Source organism: Cervus elaphus, chromosome 19 (genome assembly GCF_910594005.1).
Source record: "Cervus elaphus chromosome 19, mCerEla1.1, whole genome shotgun sequence".
Classification (NCBI taxonomy): Eukaryota; Metazoa; Chordata; class Mammalia; order Artiodactyla; family Cervidae; genus Cervus; species Cervus elaphus.
In genome coordinates, this window is record NC_057833.1 from 44349416 (window position 1) to 44376674 (window position 27259).

The 27259-nt window shown below is 43.8% G+C and overlaps 1 protein-coding gene across 1 annotated transcript in view; it reads right to left on the reverse strand.

The window, feature by feature from the left end:
• MB21D2 (Mab-21 domain containing 2) overlaps window positions 1-20496 on the reverse strand; it is a 116557-nt gene extending 96061 nt beyond the window's left edge. Inside the window, exon 1 of the mRNA XM_043874204.1 lies at window positions 19720-20496. Within this exon, the coding sequence (XP_043730139.1) occupies window positions 19720-19930 (211 nt within the window). The 5' untranslated portion in view covers window positions 19931-20496. The remainder of the gene's footprint in view (window positions 1-19719) is intronic.
• Between the last annotated feature and the right edge of the window lie 6763 nt (window positions 20497-27259).

Consider the following 27259-nt stretch of genomic DNA (forward strand, 5'->3'; position numbering starts at 1 on the left):
TCACAAAATACATGCATAAGACCACCCAGAAGCACATGAGAAAGTGGTGGTTCCCTGTTGCTCAGACAACCCCTTGCTTATCCCATGTACTACCCATCATGAGCTTCCAAAGTACCTTCACACCCAACAAGCTCCCTGGTCCTCACATCCCCCAGGGATGGGAGCTCAGAGACTTTTGTCCCCATTTTACAGATGAAGATTTAGGAACTGGGTCTCTGAACTCCTAACCCAAACACATCCCCATGGACCACCCTGCCTGCCTATAGTAGCATATCTAATCCTAGGGAGAAAAGCCTACAAAATCTTAATTTAGGAGTCTGCTGAATTCTTTTAATTTTCAGTCATTGCTTATTAATACGGCCAGTACAGGCAGACTTGGGGCTAATATTACAGAAATTGAAAAGCAAAAAGTAACTATAATTACCCTAATGCTTCTAATAGAGCTACAGAATGGATGCAGAATTATGTACAGAGGGGAGAAAATTGTATTAGACACCTCTAAACCTTTGAAATTGTATTACTTAGAACCTTGGCAAATGAGCAGGAAGCATTTAAAGAAGATTAAGATGAAATTTCCCATTTGGTATGCTACTTAATTTGCAGGAAAATATCTGGCGTCACCTTCAGTGTAAACGGCCTTTGAAGGGCCTTGCACGGTGAAGGCACGGTCTGCTTTGTCCTGAGCTTTTGTACCACTGACAGCAGCAGGGGCCAGGTGACCAAACCCTGAAAGGGACCAAACCCCCCTGGAATCTCTGAGTCACTCTTCTGAGAGCCACGGGAGGAGATCTGAGCTTCCCCGTGTGTCTTGTGACATAATACCAGGATTCCCACAAATGAGAACAGAAACCACTCTCCAGACACTCCCTCGAAAATTAAATAACTGCCCCCAAACCAGTCACTGCACCAGGTCTCCATGTCTATCCCAGAAACTGTAAACATAGAGCTATTTGATGCACATTTTGGTATCAGTTAAGAGAGGGATGATTCCACTTAAGGAATTCTAGCATCATATACTAGGGCATCCCAATTTATTCATTTGACAGCTGGAGAAAGTTGGGGCTGGAGAGAGGAAGTGACTTGCTGAAGATGAAGACACATGGTGAGTAATGGAATGAGGTAGCCAATGTCCGTGATACAAAACGATATTCCTTTTCCTGGAACACCTGAGGGACACCCTAAACAATTCTGAGCCTTGTTGAGGAAGGCTTTTCTGGCCATCTCTCAGGGCCAGCCCAGGCATCTCCCACACCCAGGCTCTACTTTCCTCAACTGGTTTTGGAGTCCAGCAATATTGTCACCCAGCTTTCTGATCAGCCCTCTACCTGGTTCCCCTGAAGACAAGTAACAGCCTTTTCTGCCTTGGAGGTCTCAACCTCTCATTACAAGCTGCTGCAATCTTTTAAGAGGCTCCCCAAGAGGCACAGTGGTAAAGAACCTGCCTGCGAATGCAGGAGACGTGAGACGCAAGAGATGTGGGTTAGACTCCTGGGTCAGGAAGATTCCCTGGAGTATGAAATGGCAACCCACTCCAGTATTCTTGCCTGGGAAATTCCATGGACAGAGGAGCCTAGTGGGCTACAGTCCATGGGGTCACAGAGAGTTGGATACAACTGAGCCAGTGAGCACAGACACACACACAGGAATCTTATAAACTTGCTGCCCATGATCTATAAGGTACAGGCTAATTTTTTTCCTGAGAAAAATTTCCTCAAACAGGAGATAAAGCTCCATCCCTGCATTCACTCTCCTTCCTCCCACACTCCCTCAACCTCCCGCCTGAGCAGCAGGACAAAGCATTCTGACTAGAGAGGCCCCCATGTCATCTCTCAAGGGGAAGGCTCCTTTAGGCTTCTTCTCATCTAATCACAACACAAAAAAGGTAAGATTGAGAAGAAAGATAAGGGCTGGCACAAAAAAAAAAAAAAGCTCCTCTTCATCTGCCATCTTGGAGCACATTCTTAAGCCCTTTTCAGTCTCTTCAAGATTCTTCTTGGCATCCAATTCATCAACTCCAAGTTCATCAATCCTCTCCACACAACCAGCCAGTCACAGGGATTTCCTACAGAGGCAAGAAATGAAGAGAAATGGAAAGAGTGGGAGGATGTGCTAGGAAATCTCTCCCTGGCCACTGTATCTCAAGGGACGTGTAGGAGAGAAAGTCTTTTCCTAATACTTTTACTTCCGGTTTAGTACCCACCTTCTTCACTTTACCAGCAGGTGCCCAATCTCCAGCACCACTCTGAATTCTCAAAGGATTAGTGTAACCTTAAACTCCATATGCAGACTCTTGAGAGAAACTTTCATATTCTCCTATACCTGAATACACACCCCAACCATCTCCAAGTCAGGTCTCCCCAAAACTATTTCCCTAAGTGAAAACTATTAGTATAAGCATCAGATTTAAAACTTCAGCTTTATTTTAGTTACTTTAATCCAGCCGAGCCAAGAGGGTTCTGATCCATGTAGCCCATCACTATTGGGGAGATTGCTCTGTTCCCCTTCTGAAGGCCACTCGAGCTGGGTTCACAGACTGATGAATTAAGAATCACGCTGATTGGTCCTACACTTTTGGAAATTTCTGAGAAACAAAGGCAGGTGAAATTTCTTTTAGTTTCCTAGAAAATCTAGCCTTTTATTTACAAAACTTAAAAAAAAAAAAAATCAATAGGAGCCCCACTGTACCTACTCAAGAAAATGTTCAACCAAAATGTTTGTCGAAAGAATCACACTAGACCTGCATTCAGACAACTTATGTTATGATTCTCTGTTCACAGGATGACCTATTAATCCTATTTAGAGGAAGTAAAAAAGGATTTCAGCCAAAAGCTAGAAGAAAGGGGCAGTTCCATTTAACATATTAAACATGTACTAATTTGATCCTTAAAAAAATCCTACAAAGTTGGCATTCTCTTCAAAATCTTTAAAAATTAAAACAGAGTATCAAATTAAAAGATGAAATATCCTTTTATCCATGCTTTATGAACAAAGGATCAGAAAGGATAGTTGGCTCTAAGTCACACAAGACAGTTAAGGTCACATGACCATCCAGTAACTGATTCAGATCTGCCTGACTCCAAAGTCTACATTTTTGTTCTCCAGTGTCCACCTTGGTGCTTGTAATCTCAGAGACTGACCTCCTGTTTATCCCCTCTTCTGTGGCATTGATGCCTACCCTCCCTTCCAGATCCAGAATGACAAAAATAACTGGTATGGTTCTTCTCAAACAATAAAATTTGTTTGATCCACAAGTCTGGATACAAAGATATTGCTGCTAAAAACTAAATCCTCCATGCTAGCCTGGTATCCTGTTAGCATTTCATAGATGTGAGCAATGCTATGGCTGGCTAGTTACTGAGCATCTCCACAGGCAATCAGGCAGCTCCAGTCGTTTGATATTAGGAGTTCAACCTTGGGGTTTCTTGGGTGTCACTGCAGGCGCTTGCCTATGGCCATGGGACCGCCAATAGGAGCAGAGGGCATGAGATGAAAGGATTAAAGCTGCCTCCAGACACGACGTGGGTAAGAAAGGGTCCAGGAGAGAAATCAATGGCTCCCTTCTCATCTTTCTACAAAGAACATCAAGGTATAGCAATAAATGACAGATTCCTCCATAACAGAGAAAGAGAAACAAGACAAGGAAAAAGAAGACAGAGGAGTTAACAACAAACATGCTCCATGAGACTAAACAATCTTCCTTCTGGAGGTCCAAAAACTCTGTGAGGCTTAAGAAGTATTTACTCTAAAAATGACAAATGACAAAACTGAAGTTTAGAGAAGTTATCCAGTTTGTTCAAGGTCACTAAGCTAGTCAGTTAATAGTGAGGAGCCAACAATACAGGTTTCCTGACTCTGGACCCAGGGCTCTTTCTGCTCACAAGCCTCTGTAGGAGGTGGCTTCAGTCACGTATTGTTAAAATCACTGGGTTTCTTGTTTCCATTCTACTGGGAACTTGCTATATGGCAACACAGAGTGAGAACTGTGACAAACTGGAAAAAGTGGGGACACTTCTAAAGGACACAGCTGCTGTTCAGTACCAGGTGACTATGAACATACAGGAAATAAGGTATAGTCCTCATTTTTCAAATTGGAAATCTAGTTTTGTGAAAAATCTGCCAACTTTTAAATGTTTGTTCTATTTAAAAATATCATGCTGGTCGAATTAAATACATATAGGAGAAACGAAGCCCACAGGAAACCAGTTCTAAATCTGATGCAAATCTGCATAGTAAAGGGCCAGACCATGTGGTTGGTTCCTGACTAAAGGGCCACAAAGACATGGGGTTATTGGTGCTATAAATCCATGTGCTCACCAAGCACTCTCTCTCAAGCATACATACTACTATTTTTCAAGTATACATAGATGCTATTATGGAAAAAACTCAAAGTAATTTACGTGGTGAGCTAAATTCATAGGAGCTTTCTATAACTACTCATTTTTCTCCAAAAAACTGACAGTAAAAATATAACCACTACCATTTGAATCCTCATCAGTTTTTAATTAAAGACCCTCATGTTTAAAAAAGGTTGGAAAATATTGAACTAGATAATATCTAAAGTGTATACGTTTTAATTCCATGGCTGTAAGCTGCAGAGAGGTGGGAGTCTAAGAAGATAAGTCCCTTGAACACACCAAGGTATATATCCTTAAAACTTAGCACACATAAGGTTATCTCAATGGCTATTGTGACCTGTATTCTACCTAACTGCTCAAGTTCAAGAACAAAAGTGCAGTAGTCACTCATACTAACAATGTTTATTGAACAATTACATTTCAGGCAAGTAGAAAAAGAACAATAATAACAGGTCCAAGACAAACTATCATTGAGCTTTAGTGACAACGGGAAATGTCAGACACCAATAATACAAACTCAAAATGGATCAGTGCAATTAAGACACCTGTGAAGCTAGGATGCAGGTTCAGGAGAATGTGAGCTGTCCTGGGCTAGCCTGAAGGGCCTCCTGGAGAGGTAATATTTGGATTAAACTGAGATCATCTAGGGAAGTAGAAGTGACGGCGTTGGCTGCATGGGCGAGTGGAGGAGGGATGGGGCATTTCAGGGAGGGCCTCAGTGGTGGGGATGTGGTATTTCTAAAGAACTGAAAGGCCAGAGTGGCTGAAACCAAGGGTGTGCGGGCATCTGAGATCTGAGGTGGGTCTTAAAAAGGCCGAAGGAGACAGACACAGAGGCCTTTTACTCCTGTTCAGAATATTAAGGTTTTTACTTTAAGAGAGACTGCATGTCAGTACCTTACACGGCACCCCTCTCAAAGCAGGTGTACCGGAAATACACAGTGAAACTGAAGGGGTGGCAGGAGGGGACGCCAGAGACGTAAGCAGGAGCTGGGTCCCCAACCCGCCGTAAAATACTCTAAGGAGTCTGAACTTTACGTGAAGAATGATGGGTTGTCCCCGAGGGTTTAGGCCTATTTAAAAGGTGACTTAGCGTGGAGAATGGATTTAAGGGATGTGAGACTCAAAGCAGAAAACCCAGGGAGATTCCTGCAGTAACCCAGGAAACAGACAGTAATGGCCTGAACTAAGGTGGTGACCGTGGGAATGGAAAGAAGAAAACAGAGTCTAAAGGAGGAAGCAGAAAGGACAGACCTCAGGTCCTTTTCAACTTTGGGGTAGGGGCACGAGACAGGGGCTCAGGATGACTTTCAAGCTCGTCTCATGACTCTGGTGAAAGGCGGCGTGGTTGATTGAGAAGGAGCATAGATTCACGTTGGACACTCAGTTCAAGGCAACTTTGGGTTCACTGAGTCGAACTGTCCAAAAGTCAGTCAAATCCAGGCTGGGGCACAGGCTCGGGAGGCAGCAAGAGAGATGGGAAATGACTTAACAAGAGGATCAAAGAAAGTATGAGCAGAAAAGGGGCAGAAGCATCATCAAGGGCTGGACAAAGAAATACAAGTCCATCCCTCACATGGAGATGGAGGAAAAAGGAGAAAACCACCAAGAGTACGTTGCTCTGGAAGCCAAGGGAGGAGAGTTTAGGAGAGACTGACTGACTAGGTCAAGCTGGAGCAGGAAAGACAAACCACAGCACCGTGTTGTTCCCTTTTGGCTGGTATTTCCTTCAGGGCATTAATCTACCTATTTTTTTCACTGTCCATCTCCTTCTAAGACTTGTAACCCAGTAACATGAAGATTTGTTCTTCACTGTATTCCTGCTGCCCACAGAGGACTTGTTGCACAGAAATTCTCTAAGATCTCTTCTGAAGGAATGTATGGAGAATGCATGGGTGCATGTTTAGGGAGGAACCGGTAACGAAGGAGAAACTGCAGCTGAAAGGAGCAGAAATCATCCCCCAGGAAGAGGGCTGGGCTGACAGAGAGGATGGGACCCAGGAGACAGAAACAGAAGTAGGCTGGTCTTAAATGATACTCAGAAAGATCATTTCCCATCCGTCCTCTTCCCCAAGAACCAGAGATTATAAAATTCTCTCCCATGAGCTTCTACATGGCCATTCCCCTGAGAGTTTATTCCAAGAAAATCATGAGTAAGTAGTTAGGGGATGAGGCTTCCAGTTCTAATCCTGTGCATCCTGAGTATGAGATTTTCTAGAAGTGACCTCATCCCAGTGACTGATTTTTTTACAGCATGATGCCAGTGTGCTTCCTTCAGTGGTTTAAGTCAAGACAGTGTACAAACATCTTCCCTGACAGAGCAGGGAAACAGGACAGGGTTTTTATTAAAGAATCATTCACTTTTCAAAAGTAGTCACTTACTGCACTAAAGAGAAAGGTCCCTCGGTTCACTTAAAACCCAGTTCAGTTTATAAATTTTGACTTCTTAGTAAATGTCCTAAGAGTACTTTCGACATCTGCCTTTCACTGAAAAAAGATCAGCTCCCCATTCTCCCCTCCCAGTGACAGACTACCTTAACTATGTCCTAATTAAATGTTCTAAATCTGGAATGACATGGGGGGAAAGAGGGGGGTGTCTCAGAGCCTGTGCCTTTGTAAGACTTGCCCTAATTTACTCAGCATCAAGGGCCCAGTTGACCTTTATATAGCCTTAAATCAATCAATTAGCTGAGACACACCTTCTTCCTTTCAAAATGAGGAGACCACAAGGATAAGATATTTCACACAAATCACTTTCAATAAACATAAACCACAAGCATTAGAAGAATGTTTGCCCTGAGGCTGCCAAGAAAGGCCAAATGATAGAATAAAAAGGCTCTGGACCAGAAGCCGGAAGAATCATATTAGCAACTGGCTTGCACTGGAAAATCACACCAACCTCTTCTCTACTCTGCCCACCATTCCCTGCCTTACATCTTCTCCATCAACAATTACCACCACCTCCTGTTTTATGCCAGAGCTTCCTAGCTGATGCAGTGGTAAATAATCCATCTGCCAATGCAGGATATGCAGGTTTGATACCTGGGTCAGGAAAATCCCCTGGAGAAGGGAATGGCAACCCACTCCAGTAATTTTGCCTGGAAAATCCCATGGACAGAGGTGCCTGGCCGGCTACAATCCATGGAGTCGCAAAGGGTCAGATACGACTGAGGAACTGAGCGCAACAACGCAACATGTTTTACACCAGCAACCAGCACAGAACCTAGCATGGTGATGGCACTCATGTTACGGAAAGGTATCAGGGGTTAAAAGCCTGACTGCTTAGGTGTGACTCTAGCTTCTCACCAGCTTGAGCAGGTAACTTAACTACTGTAATTTCTTTATCAGAAAAGTGAGGATGGTAGCAGCACCCCCATTACAGAGCTGTTGTCGGGATTAAATGTGTTAATGATTACTAAGCACTTGGAATAATGCTTAATAAACAGCAGGGAAGAGTTTCCCAATATAATCATTACCAGTTTGACCTTGAGCAAGTCACTGTCCACCACAGAGTTAAATTTCCCCACCAGCAGCATGATGGGCTGGATGAACTAATCTCAGGAAGATCCCCACTAGCTTAACTCGTCTGTAATTCTCTGAATCCTATTACAACTCTCTAAATCCTCCTAAGGTTCTGAGCTCTCAGACTAGCAGCCGAGAAGGAAGATCACCAGGAGTCTTACCAGCCCACAGAGCTTCAACTCCACCCAACCACAGGCTGGACCCAGTATCTCACCGTCTACTCAGCCAGCCCTCTTCCTTACTGTAGCTAACAGACTGTTTAGAGATGAAAACATTCACTGTGATACTCAAACTGTACAGACAGCAGAGATGTGGGAAAAGGACACGCATCCCGGGGGAGGGGCGGGAGCAGGAGAGAAACAGACCAGGGACAGAGACAAAAAGCAAACGTGACACACCAGAAATGCACTGTACCCACCAGGTTATTTATTTAGCATTCTTCATCTGACAGCAATGAACCAACTTCACACTACAAGGCAGCTGTGTATAGGGAAACATTCCCCACCGAGAAGCACAGCTTCTCAAAGGGACTCCCCTTCACTTTAATCCCAGGCAGATGCTCCCCAGGGTGCAGATGCTGCTGAGGCAACAGTCTCCGGTGCAAACACCTTTCTCAGTTGGAGAAAGGTGGCCATTTTTTTACCTCACCTGCACTCTGCCCCCAAGCAAAATCAGAGCCAAGAAGATCAAGGTCCCTTTCCATTCTGGGTCTCAGTTTCCACTTCTGTAAAATGGAGGACGGAGGAACTCAGGCCACCTAATTGCCAAGTTTCCTAACAGCACTGAAATTGTCGTCCGTCAACAATTTCCACTTTACAGGAGAAGTTTTTCTTAATGAGGTTAAAAAAGAAGATTCATAGTTATTTGTGAATTTTCTGCCTGAAGCTAGGTTTCCTGGGTTCACATTCCCAGTCTACCACTAGCTCTGTGACTTTGGGCAAATTAGTTAGCCTCTCTGTGCTCTGGATAGCTCATCAGTAAAGAAGAAATAACACCTTCCTCATAGGGTTGTTGTTAGCATTAATTTAGGTAACAGACAAAGTATAAAGCACTTTGAACTATTCATATTGGTGTGGCTATTATTTTCAATTACAGTTTTCTGATTCAAAGGGAAAATTTACTTGGAAATGGTATCCTAGAAGTAACACAAACACACACAGAGAGCAGGCAGACGAGAATCCTGGGTTCTAACCATGATTCTACCCCCAGACTAGCTGTATGTAATGAATGAGTGCTGGCCCTTCTCTAGGCCACAGATTACAAGTCAAGAGGTGATAAACTGGCAGCCATGGTGTTCTGTTTGACCTACAAGGGAAGTGAGAGGTGCTCTCCTTCACCAGTGCAGCCCCCTACTCCCCAGCATCCCTGACTCTGAAATCAAGAACCACCTGGCACTCACTACACTGCCCACCACACTCACTTTCCTTACTGCCCAGTCCCTGATGGGCCTTTGGCTCCCCGGCTAGGATCCAGAGAAACAACCCCTTCTCCAGGGGCTGGGAGCCCCTGGATGACCATATGCCAGTGGGACTGTGTTGCTCCAGATCAGAAACACAGCCTGCCTGAAACCAGGCTGCACACACCACGGGCACAGTTGAAAGAACAAACTGTTGATTTTCTTTATTAATCACATCACCATTCGCATAAGCAGCTGTTATTATGAACAGCTGCAGCTGCTGAAAGGCTGATCTTGAAGCAGGCTAGAAAAGTGCTTCCAAGTTGCATACCAACAACGGGCAAGTACAGACCTGCAGTCTATTGGCTGGGTTCTTCCTGCTGGTCCTCAGGGCCTCTCTCTGGACCAGAAATCCTTCCTCCATATCCTGGCGTGTCGTGGGATAAGGGAAGTTTCTAGGATCAGCTTAATACAAAGAATTTGAGGTGAACGTCAAAGGACTTCAATTTGATTCCACCTCAACTATTTAGTGACCCTGAGTGCATTACTTCTCTTGATTATTGGTCTCTTCCTGTGTTAAAATATAGACAATAATAATACCTACTTTAGGTATTACTAGATTATGCCTATGAAAGTATTTTGTAGACTGTAGAAGTCCAGATGAAAAAAATAAAAGCTTATCATCTTGCCATGAAAACTGCAGTTTGGCCCATAAATCATCTAATACAGAATTCACTGTTGCTGGCTTAGGGCTATCAGAGGTGAAACCAGAGAATCACATGGCTATAAAGGGCCTTTTGAGGACCTGTAACGCAACTTTTCTACACTGTCTCCCCTATCCTCCAGTCCCGGAATGCTATCAATAAGAGCCTAGACAAAGGATGGCCCCATTTGGGAAACCTCTACTTGCAGGAAACTTGCTCCATTCCAAAGAAGATAATCCATTCCATCTACCATGGGCTTAATCTGAACACAGACCACTTTACCTTGTAGAGGCCAAGTCAGACTTGCTGTAATTTAAGCACCCTTGAAAGTTGGCAAATGTACCCACCCCAGAGCCTTTGCACATGTTGTTCCCTCTACCTGAATACTCTTTCATCTGTCTTCAGATGTCCAGGTCCTTCTTATCCTTTCAGTTCAAATGTGTCTACTCCAGAGAAACCTTCTCTATGACTCTTCACTCCATCCCACCCAGTTACCGTCCATCATAATAGTCTGTGGGTTTTGTTTGTTTTTTTTGCACACATCCCTACTTGTGTGTTTACATCTTGCTGAATTCCCCAGAGAACCTAAGTCCCACAAAGACTTATGAAAGACTTGCTTCTCTTACTCACCACTTTGCATTCCTATGATACAACAGTTGCACCATAGTAATCACATTAGTTCATGACAGGCATTCAAACATATGTTGAGTGAATTTATGAATTAATGAATGAATGCTTAATTCTATGCACATTGTAGATATTTAAATACTCAGAACAGAAACCTAAATAAGATTTATACCAACTCTCACTACTGACAACTCACAAGTAGTAATCATGTCTTCTTGTGTTAAGAAAAAATATATAAAAAATAAACAAATTGAATAACAGCTCCCCAAGCCAGCTTTATTCATAGCAGCACTGTCCCTAGTAATCTGTCTCTTTATCTCATGCAAAGGGAATTCATGAAAAGGCACTTAAGTGCACGAAAAATAGATAGCTGTTTCCTGGAGACAGGGCCTGACATAATGGCATAATTATGAACTGTCCTTAAAGAGATCACTCAGCTGGCAAGTAGTCACCCAGGTCCACTGTAAAAGCTGTCACAGACCCTCAGAACTAGATGAGCAAGGCTAACAACCAGACATGGAGAATGCACATCTATAGGGTACGTACTGAGCCATGGCACCCTCACCCACTACGTACCCCTGGGCCAGGAGAGAGCAGAAAAGCCTGGAGAGGTATGAAAGTTGCCACCCTTGCCTGGTCTGGGGACACAGACTCACCTCAGCAACCATGAAAGATGTCTGGGGAGAAAAGCCACAGGTTCTTGGCAGGCTGTGTGCTGGAGCAGAGGACACTGGAGATCTGAGTGGAGTCCTATTCTATAACCTCCAACTGAGTCATATCACCTTGCAGAATCTCAGTATTCCCATCTGTAACTGGGGGTTACTAGTTCCTACACAATCTTTCTCAAAGGCTGGTCCAAAGAATAAAGCCACACCATACCAGATGCTAACGCATGCTGTAATCCACAAAAATGTACTACAATCTACAAAGCACTGCAAAAAGATAAATTATTGATGGCAAATTATAGTACTTTATAATCATAAATAATTGCTGCAATTATGATTCCAGAATAGGCATCCAAACACCTGGAGGTTGACTGATAAGCACAAGGAACACCTTCATGGGAAAGATGACTTATGCTTTCTGTGTATCCTTTAAAGCCCCAAGCATGGGCATGCAGGAGGTTCACAAGTACCCCAGATGCCCAGAGAAGAAAAATCTCCATCTATAAGAAAGGGCACGTTCCCACAAGTCACTATTTGCTGCTCTCAGACAACAAGCTACAGCAATACTTGAGACATCTCTTAAAGCGCCCTATAAGTCTTAAGGATGAATTCTTAAAATCTAGGAAGAAACTTCCCTACCATAAACAGAGACCAGATCAAAATTTCCATCCTTGACTCCAGAGAAGATGTCATAATATGGCTTAATGCTAAGCGGCAATTATAAAGAGACAATGTCAGAAAATGCCCGTGCCTTACATTGCTGTTTAGTCGTTAAGTCGTGTCTGACTCTTTTGTGACCCCATGGACTGCAGCCCGCCAGGTTCCTCTGTCCATGAGATTTTCCAGGCAAGAATCCTGGAGTGGGTTGCCTGAAATAAGAAGCTTTGCACAGAAGGGCTCTTTTAAAATGCATCAAGTCACTAAACTCTGTTAGTACCTACTGTTTACATAACTCCACTCAGTGCTGCAAAGATAAGTGAGCAGCTACTATTCAGCCTATAGCATGGGGAATAGTGCACCAAGGGCTATAAAAGGGGACCAGGTGTTAGAAGAACACAGAGGAAAGGGAAATTTTTTTCCTCCTGGGAGAAATACACGAAGGCTTCATGAGTCAAGTGGCATTTGAACTGGGAGAAGAAAACAAAACAGAGATAAGATTTCTTTAGAAGTTGAGATTCCTAACTGCATCTGTAAACAGGCTTTTAGAAAGCCCTGAAAAAAAAAAAACAAGTATATTTAAATGAACTATAAAATCACACAGGACTTCAAATAATTGGTATTAAAATACAAAATTCATTTTAAAAAAGACAAATATGTGATAGAGTACCATATGGGATTCTTGCAGTTGATAAAATCTAGCAGCAAGTCTAACATCCACCATAATTTCAAAGCAGCGATGAATGTTTTTTGAGACGTCTGTAATATGAAATGACAATGTCTGTGGTTTCTATTGGCAACAAAAGCAAAATACATAGATACTGCCAGTACTACTATGGTCTGTTACCTACTTTTATAATGAAAGAAAATGCAATACTGCAGTTGTTGTTCAGTCGCTCAGTCATGTCCAACTCTTGTGACCCCATAGACTGTAGCACGCCAGGCTTCCCTGTTCTTCACCATCTCCCAGAACTTGCTCAAACTCATGTCCACTGAGTCGGTGATGCCATCCAATCATCTCATCCTCTGTCGTCCCCTCTCCTCCTGCCTTCAATCTTTCCCAGCATCAGGATCTGTTCTAATGAGTCAGTTCTTTCCATCAGGTGGCCAAAGTATTGACGCTTTAGCATCAGTCCTCCCAATGAATATTCAGGTTTGGTTTCCTTTAGGATTGATTTCCTTTAGGATTGACTGATTTGATCTCCTTGCTGTCCAAGGGACTCTCAAGAGTCTTCTCCAACACCACACTTCAAAAGCATTAATTCTTCAGCACTCAGCCTTCTTTATGGTCCAACTCTTACATCTAGCCACGACTACTGGAAAAAACCATAGCTTTGACTATATGGACCGTTGTTGGGAAAGTGATGTCTCTGCTTTTTAATATGCTGTCTAGGTTTGGCATAGCTTTTCTTCCAAGGAGCAAGCATCTTTTAGCAGTCAATAAAAATAAAGATGTAATTTTTCCCTTTTCAAGTTCAGAGATTCAAAGTTATTGTTTCCAAGGACCCAAGTTAACAAATCCAGATAGAGAAAACAGCCCAAACAAAAGAGATATTCAGGTAATGCAGGCCAAACCCTCAAATCTCACCAACAAGAAGCGACTGAGGTTCTTCATCCCTCAATCGTTATATTACAAAGTGTCCTGTAATTTCCAAAACAGTATTTTTTATAAATAAAAAATGAGTGAAAGAGGCTAGAAAACATCTTTCCACAGGTTATATATAGTTTCTTTCTAAAAGTGGAGTAGATGATAGCATATTGCTAAGTTTATTAAGAAATATATCTCTATATATGCAACAAGATTATGTATGTAAAACTGTATGCAAGTATGAGTGACTGTAAGCATGTTTTATAAACATATATGCCCAGAAAGAATTGTGCATCAAATATTAATAATAATTAGAATTCAGAGGTGATTTTACTTTTATCTTTGTATTTTCTGTAATTGGAAAATGGGCCAAAAAATACCCCAAAATATTAGGTGACTTAGGGTAGCACACATTTCACACAGTATAAAACAGAGCTGGTACTAGAACTCAGAAACATCCTTCTTTTGTATCTTCAGCTTTAGCATTGAATGCACCTGAACACAGGAGGTAGGCATAATTATTTGCCCCAACTTAACTATTCAGAAACTGAGACTCAGAGTCTGTTACATGACTTGCCCAAAGTCGCACAGAAAGTAACTGGAGAAGCTAGGACTAGAGTCCAGTTCTCCTGTCCCTTGAGAAGGCAGAATAGTATCACTGGTGAAAACAAGGGCTTCCAGAAACCAGCAGATGTAACTGCTCGTTAGGCTCAGCAGCCCAGTTCTAGTCTCCAAAGTCAACTAGGATCAGCCCATTGTGTGTATGCGCAGCTCCACTGAACCGGGAATGCACAGGATCAGGCTGAACTGAACATGGGGCAGGATGCTGGAGTGCTGAGCAGCCAGTCTGGGGATCTCTAGGGATTCAGATTCAATAGGTCTGAAAGGGGACCAGAGATTCCAAACTGTTAAAAAAAAGCTCCAGAAGAGTCTAAAGAGCTAACATTCAATGACGAGTTCCTGGTTTGACCTAAGAGACTCCGCTATTTCTGTGAATAAAAAAGGGGCCCAGTCTAATCACAAGCAAAGCATCATCCAATGGCTGGCACGACAAGGCCTCATGGCAAGACCAGGGCTCTTCTGTCATGAAGGGCGGTGACTGCCTAGAACAATGGAGGGAGAATGGAAACCAACTCAAACTAGAAGCAGGGACTTCCCTGCCCCAGATGCATAATGTTTTCAGAGCTGGAACAGACTTCAAAGATGACTTTGTCTGTTATACAGATACCACAGCACATCAGGGACTAGAACGCAAAGGAAATTACCAAGACTCGAAGGCCCACAAAGCAACGATGCACAATCAATCCCCTCTGTAAAGATGGCTGGATGAATTCATTAAGGAAAACTAACACTCAAATACCCGAAAGACAAGGCTTCAAAATGGCCTACTCCGTAGATACAAAAAGTGCCTAAAAATATGGCAGGTCTGACAGCACTCAGAAACACCATGGGTCTGAAAGGAGACAAGAGTGAGCAATCCATTCTCTTTTTGGAGTTGATGGGCAAGCAGAAGAGGGAGGGGGTCTCCCACATGAATTAAAGTTTTCGCTCACTATTTTATTCTTATGACCCTGCATACTGCTTGGCAAACAGCATAACATTCAGTGATGATTTGTTGAACGCATCAATGTAAGAAAAGCCTGTATGTGCATGGCTGAGTCCCTCTGCTGTTCACCCGAAACTAGCACAACATTGTTAATCGGCTATTCCCCAAGACAAAATAGAAAGCTTTAAAAAAAGAAAAGAGAGACAGGACAACAGAGACCATCTCTGCTCCTGCAGGCTAAGCAGGGTGCTGAGTAGCACAGCATTCCCCAGGGAGCGGGGCCTCTCTGGTTGTCTGGTCCAGAAGCGATAGAAACAGACTGCCCACACAGTGGAAGGAACATGAGCTTTTGAGTCAGACATCCTTTTATGGGTTCAAATGCAAACTCTGTATGGTCTTGGCATAAGTACTTGACCTCTTTGAACCTCAATGTTTCATCTTTAAAAGGGGATAATACCATTCACTTCAGCTCTAAAAGAGGCATGATGATATTTATCCTTATAAAGTCTCTGGAAAAAAAATTACATGAACAGATTTATGCAAAGTAGCTAGCACAAGGGCCAGCATACAGTACGAACTTAACAAATGGTAATATGAGTTGGAATTAATCATGCCCTCTACAGCCAGAGCCTTTCTTCTCCTAGGTCACCTCTAAACATGCTCTGTAGTCTTTCAGATAGGAAGCTGCAGAAATAATTCTAGTGTAAGTTCACTAGATTTTCTAAAAATGCCCATTTTTAAAAAATAAATAATAAAATCCTGTATACCTTCCTTTTTGGTTTACAAAGTAACTTCATATGCACCCATAGTAATTCTGAAACCATGCATTAATAGATGAAAACACTACTATCCATGTTTAATAAACAAAAATATTATTTGTGTTTAATAGATGAAAAAACTAAGACCACTTAGCCAGCAAGAGGCAAACTAAGACAGGAACTATAGGTTTTAACATCTATTATAAGGACCATCATTTTCTCAACCTGAAATTCAAAACAAATGATCCTTTTATGGAATAAAATATTCAAATTCAGATTGCTCCAGGACTCAACCTCAGATGCTGCCTGGATTAATTTCTGAAAGAAGAGAGAATACTGTGTTTTTAAACAATGTCCCTCCTTTGGATTTAATGCATCAACTCTTAATTAAAAACAAAAAAAAAGACCTAGAATCAGGCCAATTTGAGTTTTAGCAACCTCTTCCACTTATTAGCCATGGAACCCTGGATGATTCTTAATCCTAGTAAATTTCAATATCTTTATCTGGATAACGGGAAAGCAATACCTACTCCTAAAGTTATGTGAAATTTCCAGGCACCGAGAAGGCAGTCAGTAAGTGATGACTCCTCTAATGACCACACCATGGTACTGACCATTTGGACTGAAGGGGAAGTATATGGACTGCCTCTTCCTGGTTCTTCTAGCTTCTGCATAACCCCTGTTCTGCATCTGTTCAATGGGGATATAACCAGTCCTCATCCAACTTCAGCAGGGGAATGAAGATAACAAAACAGCTGGCAGAGATATTATGCAAATACCAAATATTATTAAAACATTAATGAACTCTGGCAATTTCCCTGAATTTTGATAAATGGCGTTTATTATGCACTGCCTCTCCCACAATCTGGGCTCTCAAATATTAACTAGATAACAACAGCAATCATTCTCCAAAAAGACCAAGGTATAGAGAAATAAAAAGCGAGTCTAGATGACTCCCACAAACACCTACTTCCAAAGGAATCACAATCTCCGGACAGAGAACGTTAGGACAGACCACAAAGAGCCGTGTGACCAGTAGTGGGCTCAGATCAACGCCATAGCGTATGCAGACATCCGCTTTGGTAGGACAGTGGAGTTTCCTGGTGCTGACAGGTCACTGTTTATGACAACAGTCTATACCACCACTGTGCTCTTCTGCATAAAGTTACCGCCAATCTAGATAAAACAAAAAAGGATCTTGGAAGCTGGGGGTGCTTATTCCAGGCTAAAAGTCTCAAACAGAGAGTGGCTATTCTTGCCAATAGCCTAAAAAGAGAGGTAGTTCCATATACTGTTCCTAAAAAGACAGTTCTATTAAAGAGGTTTGCACCAAATTCCCCTGTCATTTCATTCTGTGTGAGGGGATAATGTTTTTAAGCTGCTGACAATCCTCAGGTGCTGCTCAAACAGAGGCAGAACAAAGCCAGGAGGACTCAACTCCCTTTCATCTCCCCTCACCCCAACCCACAGAAATAAGGGTCTGGTGCCACCCCCTCTAACACCTTAACAAGCTGAGGGTCATTAAGACACCTTATTCGCATACTTATTAAAGACTCTGAGCTATGGCAAGTGAAACAAAGTGTACAAAAAGAGATTTTGTTTTTTTAAGCCCAGCGAAAATCCGCTTCAGAAAAAGTAAATCCACACAGGGACCCTTGCTGTCGCCAAACCTTCACTTGTCTAGAGCAGCCAGCACCTCATTAAAGGAAAGCAAGCACTGCACAAATGAATGCAACACCACACACAGGCAGGCTCATTTCGCCATCTGCCTTCTAGTGTCTAGAGGGGTAAGAGGCTTAAATGACATTCTCCTGAATTTTTCTCTCCTGCAGGTGGAAACATCAGATTCCCAGGGGCCAAAAAAGACCGCTCTTGCAAGATCAAGTGGGTAAAAAGGAATAAAAGGGAATTTCGTTTACCTGTCAACACACTCATGACATTCAACACAAAATGAATTAAGCAATAATTCATTCACCATTCGTATCTGGGTAAAGGCTTTGTGAAATCAGTGTATCAGCTGTGCGGTTAACACAGAAGTTCCTAATGAGCTGGATGTTTAAACTTACCCCTTCCCACAGCCTCCCCTTTTCTGCTCCTTGACTATCCCTGACTGATGGTGACCAAGCACCTTTTTCTAGTGAACGACCTAGAACAGGAGCCATCGGAATTGATTTGGGGGCTGTAAAAACACAACGGGCAATTTCCATTATACACGCTGAAGAGAAAGGCAATGATTAAACAACTTAAATAACCGCCCTGAGCATTCTCTGTGTATCCCCACCCTTCTGACAAGCACAGTGCTGGTTTTCAGATCTGAAAGCTTTGTAAGCTTGTCAAGTTTCCCTCTGGAAGCCCATCCCACCACAAGATTAGGGAGTAATTTAAACACGCGCGCACACACAGACACCCCACACTTATCTAAATACTAGCTGAATCGTCGAATATCTCAACAGAGTGCTTTCCAACCTCATACACATTCTAGGATACACTTGCAGAGAATGAAGCAAAAGGTAAAATCCAGCCCCAAGTTTTAATGTGCTTCATACAATTTCCCAAAACGTTACTCCCCTCCGCGGCCACACGTTCAACTTGATTACCCCCTTCTTGGGCTGTGGGGAGGACGCAAACCGAGACGGAAGGTACACTCTGATAGAACCAGAGGAGACAGCCGGATGAAATCCAATAGATGGCAGGACGAAGGAAAAAACTCAAGTCTTCCTCTGTAGTCAAAGACCTTTTCAATGAAATTTTCCACTACCTGGTAAATTGCCCAAGAATGTTATTTCCCGAGCGCAGAGAGACACGCGGCAGGCAGCGCTACACTGGAGTCCCAGTTCGGTGGAGTGTTAACCCCCAGGCCACGTACTGCATGGCAGCCAGAGTTGCCTCGGTGGAGCCGCAAGCTACGTGGGAGGCTCCCACCAGCGGACTCTCACAGCCATACCCTGAACGACAGGATACTAGGGGATTCGATCGCCCGGCCCGGCTCACTTATTTTCCTATACACAACATTCAACAATCTGTTAGGGACCTGTAGGTGCCAGGCTGGGGGATGGGAGAGGCCGCGCTATTCTAATCCAAACGTCGCCGAGGTTCGAAACCCAGGACACCTCTCTAGGCCAGCGAACAGACAGCACACAAAGAGGAAGGGGCTGGCGCTCCTCGGGGTCAGAGGTCTGAGCGTGGTCATTTTCGAGCTGGGAATTAGGAATTCCGAGCTCAGCAAGAAACCTGGAGAAGCACCGGAAATGCTTCCAACCGCTTCAATGGGAAATCTATTTGCAAATCAAAGTTGCAGGAACTCCGGGCGCCCAGCCTACTCGAGCGGGTTACTAGGGAACACCCAACAAGTTTGGCCACCGGGGGCTCGGCGTGACAGCGGCGCGCCGCAAGACTGCTAGCAACTTGTCGCTCGGGAGCCGATCCAGAGCCTCAAGCTGTCTCCGTTCCCCGAGCTCCAGAGAGGACCTGAGACTCGGCGCAGGGAAGGAGCACGTCCGTGCCTCCGGAGACAAATCCCTTCATTGAAGGCGCCGCGGGTTCTCATCTGGACCGCGCGGCTTCCAGGGGCTTCCCCTCAACAGCGAGCCGTTTCACCACCGACGCTTCACCTGCCTACCACCCCCAGTCGGCGAGAAATTAACAAAAGAGTCAGTAATCCGGGGCGGTGCGGAAAAGGGACCCCGCGCAAAGTATAGTTAGGAGGGAAGGGAAGGCAGCTCAGGTTGCGGCGGCGAAGGAATGGAAAAGGCGGAACAGAGATGGGTTATACCCCAGGCACCTGGCTCCGGGAAGAAATAAAGAAGGAAAGAACGCGCGAGAAGGGGGAATGGGTTCTTTACCCCGTTTACCATCACTCTCTCTCTCTCACACACACACACCCCTCTCTTTTCCTCCTTACCCAGCATGGAAAAGATGAAATCCTTAGCTGTGTGAATCTCCAGTGCTCTCTGGTCGTCATATTCCCGCTGGTCGTGCTTCGTAAATTCTTGGATGAGTTTGTTCAATTCCTCCACCCGAGCTCCCGACCTGAAATCCAGCTCCGGGAACGCAGGCTTGTTGTTACAGCCCAGGGAGGCTGCCTTGCTGGCGGTGGGAGCCGCCATCTTCATACAAAACGCGCCGAGTAGCAGCTCCGCGGCGGCGGCAGCACCCACCCCCGCCCCCCCCCCACCCAGCCCCCCTGGGCCTCCTCCCCTCGTCGGCTCCTTGGCTGTGACCCCGGCCCGTGGGCGGGCTGGCGGGCCGGCGTCTAGGCGGGCGGTCCCGGCCGGGTGCGCTCCGGGCGTCCGGGCTTCAGGAGGATCTGGACTGCAGCGAGAGTGCGTGTGTGGCCCCGACACCCTTTCCTGCGGCCCCAAGCTGGCCCAGATGCAGTAAGTCCCTGGCCCTCGCTGGCCCCGACTATAGCGGTTGTAGAGCCAACCTAAGCCTCCCCCGGGCGAGGAAAGTGAAGTGGAAACAATGTGAAATTCACCAGCTCTGAAATCAACAAGCTGCCGGCTCCGGTGTTACGGAGCCAGCACCAGCGTCCCCCATTTAAAGGGACAGCGCACCCAGTGAAAAGAAAAATAAATAAATGACAGAGATCTGCGTTCCATACCACTTGCCAATCTGTACTCGGGCCGACGTGAGAGATATAGATGTAGTCTTTCTCTGCCTCCACTCCCTTAGGGGGCAGGGGTTGCCAAGCGCCTTCAAGGAGAAAAAAAGTCTTCCTCTGTCTGATTTTAAGGGCGGTGTCCTGGGCGAGGGCATCCCTATGCGAGCGTTTCCGTCTCAAGAATTCCAGCGCCTTTAGATAGTGAAGGAGCCCGCCTTAAGGAATGTAAAACCAACCTTCTGCCCTTTTCTGCACAGACTGCCAAAAATGTTAGGATTAAACGTATAAAAAAAGAGTGTCCTCCCTGTCCCGTATAGACATTCCCATTAGCCACTATAGTATTCCTACTTTTGCCCTAGGTAATTAAATTTTCCTGGATAACAGCTTATTAAACTTAGTATATAGTGTCTTAATGATGTTCATTCAGCCCATTCCAATATTAAGATAGGAAAACCAAAGTGTAGGCGTGAGGAAGGGGAACAGAATTAATTGCCCCACGTTCCAGTGAATGTTCAATGAGATGGTGAAAATTCTCATTCAACAGATAAAATTTGAGCATCTACTATTTGCCAGGTAGAGTAGTAGAATCTCTGTGGATAGTGATAAGACAAAAGACAAGGTTCCTGAGATGGAGTCATACTCAACAAGGCAGATTCTACCTAAGTCCAAGGTCCTTCAGATGTTTTTACTGTTTATGAGGGTTTTGACTCAGACACTTAGGAGGCCTCCTACTCTTTGTTGTTGTTCAGTTGCTAAGTGGTGTCCTAGAAAAGGTTTATCTTCCTGCTACTTCTCCAAAATCCAACTTGTCTCTATCCCACAGGTTGGATATAAGAGCTTTTTCTTACCTGGGTTCTCATAGCCAAGAATACCAACTCTTCTGTTAGTTCAGGCTATGTCTGCCTTTTCTTATAACATAGAGGTGATAATTCCTATCTTATAGGTTGTTTTGAAGTTTACATGAAATAAAGTGGGCCAAGCACTTAGTGAAATACCTGACATAATAAGTGCTTAATTAAATGTTAGCTACTACAATCCCTGGGCCTGGAAGATCCCCTGGAGAAGGAAATGGCAACCCACTCCAGAATTTTTGTCTGGGAATCCCCATGGACAGAGGAGCCTGGTCAGGGCTACAGTCCGTGGGGTTGCAAAAGAGTCAGATACAACTTAGCGACTAAAACAAAACAAGGACAACAACAAATCATGGAGGAGAAGGGTAAAAAAGTTTTTAAGTAAATTGGTAATTTCTTTTTTCTTTACAAATTAAATGACTGAGTCAATTCCTTCTATGCCTTTTTCTGCAAGCTTTCCCTAAGACCGTCCCCCAAGCTGGTGGCAACATCTTTCTCCTTAGAACCTCCACTGCATCCTTTCAGAAACTTTCATATGCCTCTGATGAATTTTGACCTACTTTTATTATTGTTAATGCAAGTTTCAAACTATGAACTTCCCTAGGATGTCTGCATCTTATTCATCTTCAGATTGGTCCCTGCACAAAGGTCCTCAATATTTATTGCATCAGGTGTTTAATGAAGAACTTTGGCATAACCAGTTAATTTCTTTTTGGGTTTCCTTCTCTTTGAAACACGCTTTCTCACCCTGTTAATATTAAAGAGGGAGTATACATACCCAGCTAAATGCTGGTGCGCTGATGAGGGAGTTACTTAAAACTCTGGCTTTTGCAGGTCTGCTATGCTGCCCTGATTTCTCACGTGTGAGAGTATTACCATTACTTGGGCAGTGGAATAAACTATGCAAGCGCTTGGAACCACAATACAAATCGATCCACTCCCATCTGTCAGCTCTCTCATGATCAATGATAGGCATCAGTAAGACAGCTGGTTGAGGCACAATCATTTCATGGATCAGAATGATACTAGTTCACCCATTCAAGCAACAACCTCCAACCTCATAGAGTTTGAACGAATTCAGGCAAAAATTCAAGACACTCTTTCTTTGTTAATTTCCCAAAGTGTGAATGATCCAGTGCTCCTCCTTGTGATACTTATAGTCATAGAGGTAAAACAGGTAGTAGGAATTATGCCTTGTCGTGCCTCAGCCATGAGTCTTGGGTGTTTTGAATAAGGAAGTCAACAAATGGTCTCCCTGTTCTTCTACACTATCTGCTCACTTTCCATCAGCCAGATCAGAATTCTATGAGTTATTGACCTTCAGTGAGTCTGTGTATTTGAATAACGTCCTGAATAGTAATCGAAATACCTTTTAAATGCTCTTATACAACTATAATAAGATGATACAAATATCCTTTGTCTAACTGGCAAAACAGGGAAAGAGGGTCAGATCATAATTTCTTGAACTAGTCTTTTGGGAGACTTAAACCTCTGAGTTCTAGTAGACTGAACTCCTCAAGGGTAAGGGCTGTCTCTTTACCTTCCTAAACACCACATTTAATACATTTCTTGGTTCACGTTATGACCTTAATTAATGTGTTTAATGAATGAACAAATTAATACCATCTCTTAAAGTCCAGGAAGTCAACATTTAGGTGATTTGTGCTACAATAAAATATCTCGGTGTAAACTATCCATGGGGTTTCCCACTGGTGCAGGGGTAAAGAATCCATTTGCCAATGCAGGAGATGCAAGAGACACAGGTTCCATCCTTGGGTCAGGAAGATCCCCTGGAGTAGGAAATGGCGACCCACTACAGTCGGCTTGCCTGGAAAATTCCATGGACAGAGGAGCTCAACGAGCTACAGTCCACAGTGTCGCAAACAGTCAGACATGACTGAGCACATACAACAACAATAACAAAAGCTATCCGTGGTTTCCCAACAATCACTTGAGTTGTTATAAATGTAGGTATTTCTGCTTCTATTTCTGTAGCCTTTTATTTTTCCCTGTGTTTTATATGGCCTAAGAGAAGGAATGGAAATGGAGAAGAAGGTGAAGAGAAACAGAATACTGATTAGAAGATATTTAAGAGTGTCTTCAGAGATCCCCTGGTGGCTTAGACGGTAAAGAATCTGCTTGCAATGAAGGAGACTCGGATTTGATGCCTGGGTCAGGGAGATCCATCCCCTGGAGAAGGAAATGGTAGCCCACTCCAGTATTCTTGCCTGAGAAATCTCATGGACAGAATTGCCTGGCAGGTGACAGTTCATGGAGTCGCAAAGACTGAGCGACTAACAACATCAAAAGAGTATCTTAGACTTGTAATAAAAGCACAGGTTTCTAGAGTTTTTCAGATGACTCAGGAAAGATCAATAGAGACTGCAATCTAAATAATCACTAAGGTAGGTCATTCCTTTGGGCTTCCCAGGTGGCTCAGTGGTAAAGAATCTGCCTGCAATGCAGAGATGTAGGCTCAATCCCTCCGTTGGAAGATCCCTTGGAGAAGGAAAGGGCAACCCACTCTAGTTTTCTTACCTAGGAAATCCCATGGCAGAAGTGCCTGGACAGCTACAGTTCATGGGGTGGCAAAGAGTCAGACATGATTTAGGGACTAAAACAAAAACAAAAAAACAGGTCATTCCTTTACTTGCATGTGCAGCCTCAAACAGATAAAGAAACTCCCGGTCTTTCCAAACTGCTGTCCCACTTAGAGGCAGAAGCTAACCTGTTACTTTCCCACTACAAAAGTACATTAGTTTGTGAAAGAAGCTTTCTGCTTACTTCTCTGGGGCTTGTTTGTTTTTAAATACAACTCTCAAGTTCTGTGGCAAACTCTTAGCCACGGATAACTGGGCTGTGTTAAAAACAGAAAGTTCCACATCTATGTGATGAATTAACAAGATATAATTTTAAACAAAGATTCTCTGATCTGGCAGAGTTTAAAGAACAGCCCAAGCCACATGATCTGGCCTTCTTAGGCAGCTGAATATTTAATTAAAGTCTAACCAAAGAAGGTAGCCAGAGCTTCTTATGATTTGTAAACATAGGCAGGAAAAAGAGGCAAACACCACAGACATGTGGAATGTTGATGGCAGAAGGAACTTGAGAGATAAATTCCATCCACCACCTTCACTTTGAGATAGGAGAACTGGGACACAGTGAAGGAAAGGACACTTGCCTTCATAGCAGAGACAGTGCTGTTCTATTTCTCATACTAACTTAAAATTTTAGTAAATATTTCTAGTGTTTTCAGACCACCAGAGAGGATGTGGAGAATGCTAGGAAACTGGATTAGAATCATAATAAAAACAAGAGTTGAGTGTCCCTTGGGCAAAATGGACTCATTGATCTTGAAAGTTTAAATCTTGATAAACCAGGGATTGCTGACATTTTGAATTACTTAGCTACAGTTTGTATTTTTTGTCCTCCCAATAGGTAGCGGTCAGGGCTAGAGCTGAATTTTCAGGTGCACTTGACTTCATCTGGGGCAAGTTGGTAATTTTACCTCTGGCGAGATTAGGCCACTGAATTGTTAGTGAGGTCCCCAGAGCAGGGTGGATAAGTCCTGACAGTCTATTCGGTTCTAACAAGGTGACCTTAGGGTGAAGCCCCACCCCTCTGACACTCACAGTTTCACGGGGCTCCTTTTCAGTCTCTCCTTGAATCCTATGCCCTAAGAGCCCCTGGGGACCTGGGTGGTCTATCTTGCTTTGCAGAAACTGCAACGATACAAATCACCCAACTCTGTCCTTTTATTCTCTGCTCCTGCTAAGCTCCAAAAAGCCAAATCTGTACCTGTGGAAAGAAGAAAATGGATTCTAGAATGGGGAATAACAATATCCAATAACAATTATTAACCATTGTCTTCCTTACAATGATGGAGCACTTTCTGGTTCAAAGAACTTTACACATAAAGCTGTTTATCAGATCCTCACAACCTCCTACAGAATAAAGCAGATTGGTCAGGATTGTTATTATTCCAATAATAAGTGCTGCTCAGAGAGATGGCAATGTTTGTGAGATCATCTGACTAACAGTCATCATCAGCTCTCTATTTACATATCATCTCCTGCAAAGGGCTTTTCCTGAACCTCCTCTGCTCCCCCCCACCCACCTAAAACCCATATAGGTCCTGAAGACTCCTTATAGACTCATGACTTTGAGCCCCAGCACTGCTGTTTCTCACACTTCACTGTAGCTGCTTCATAACTTGTCTGTCTCCCTCACAATAATGTATGTTCTATGTGGGTAGAGACCTTGTCTCTCTTGATTATCAACATGTCTGGCACATAGTAAGTGTTCAATATAAGTCTGATAAATGAAAAAGTAAATGAATGATCCAGGTGTCTGGCTCAGGCCCCAAACTCAGGTCTTAGATTTATGGCCCTGGGTCTTCCCATCAAACCTCCCTAACTCTGTTGTTAGCAACTACTGCTGTTGCTGCTGCTGCCAAGTCACTTCAGTCGTGTCCGACTCTGTGCGACCCCATAGACGGCAGCCCACCAGGCTCCCCCATCCCTGGGATTCTCCAGGCAAGAACACTGGAGTGGGTTGCCATTTCCTTCTCCAGTGCATGAAAGTGAAAAGTGAAAGTGAAGTCACTCAGTCGTGTCTGACTCTTCACAGACCCCATGGACTGCAGCCTACCAGGCTCCTCCATCCATGGGATTTTTCAGGCAAGCGTACTGGAGTGGGGTGCCATTGCCTTCTCCAAGCAACTACTGAGTCTTCAGAAAAACTCTTGTTTTCGAGAGCTCTGCACCTTACCTAGCATTTCATACACAAAATCTGCTCCCAGAGCTTGAGTTGAGTTCCATCATGATAAACAAAACCTTTCCTTTCTCTTCTCTGTCTTTTAAAACCCAAGTGCAATTGAATAAATTTTATGACAAAATAACTTACAAAACATTAGGTCTAAATATTCCATATGTCCTTTTTTAAAACACTTTTGTTATTTATTGGTTGCACTGTGTCTTTGTTGCTGCACGTGGGCTTTCTCTAGTTGTGGTATGCAGGCTTCTTGTTGCTGTGGCTTCTCTTATTGTGGAGCACAAACTGTAGGGCGCACAGGCTTCAGTAGCTGTGGTAACAGGCTTAGTTCCTCTGTGGATATGGAATCTTCCCAGACCAGGGATTGAACCAGTGTCCCCAGCATTGCAAGGCAGATGCTCAACCACTGGACCGCCAGGCAAGCCCAGTATGTCCTTTTTTGGGGAAAACTCAGTTTACTTCACCTCTACACATCAGGTAGAAAAAGCAAATTTCTACCCTAGAAATCTTTTTATTTACGAATGCCTTAACCTGATTGACTGCTCTGGGGAAAGTGTGGGGCCCCTCTTACCAATCCCTGGACACTGCAGCATCCGCATCTAGCCCTTGAACTTGCCACAAGACCAGGCTCTGGGTCCTCTGCACTAATCCATATCCTGTCTCATATATACCTTGGGTATTGGGTCAAGCAGTGAGGAGGTGTGTGTGTGTGTCTGGGTGGGGCAGTGCACAATAGCTTATCAGTAAAGACTGGAGATGTTCGGTTTGGTTTACTGTGAGCAATTAAATGAATTAATTGGGGAAATTATATTATTTCTGGGTGACTACAGAGGATGGTGCTGGGAGAGATGGATGGCAGGAACACAGGTTTCAGCTCAGGGTACAGAAGTATTTTCTATCCACAGGAGCCTCTCTGCCAGAGTATGCTGCCTTCTGAGGTAGTAAACTCGCCCCATCACAGTGGTGTTCAGAGCCTTGTTACCCTCTGTCAGAGGTACACCAGAAGAGTTTCCACAGAAGTTGATAAGGAGCAGAGGCTTTGACCCCCAAGGTGCCTTTCAGTCCTTGAGAAGCTAAGTCTGTGATTCTTTCTCAGTTACTATAATAACTGAGAACTAGTTTCCTGTAAGAGACCTCCTCAAAACCGAACTGTATTTGCACTCTGCACGCAAGGTGTTTTGTATCCATTTTCACATAAGTTCCCAGGATCAAGG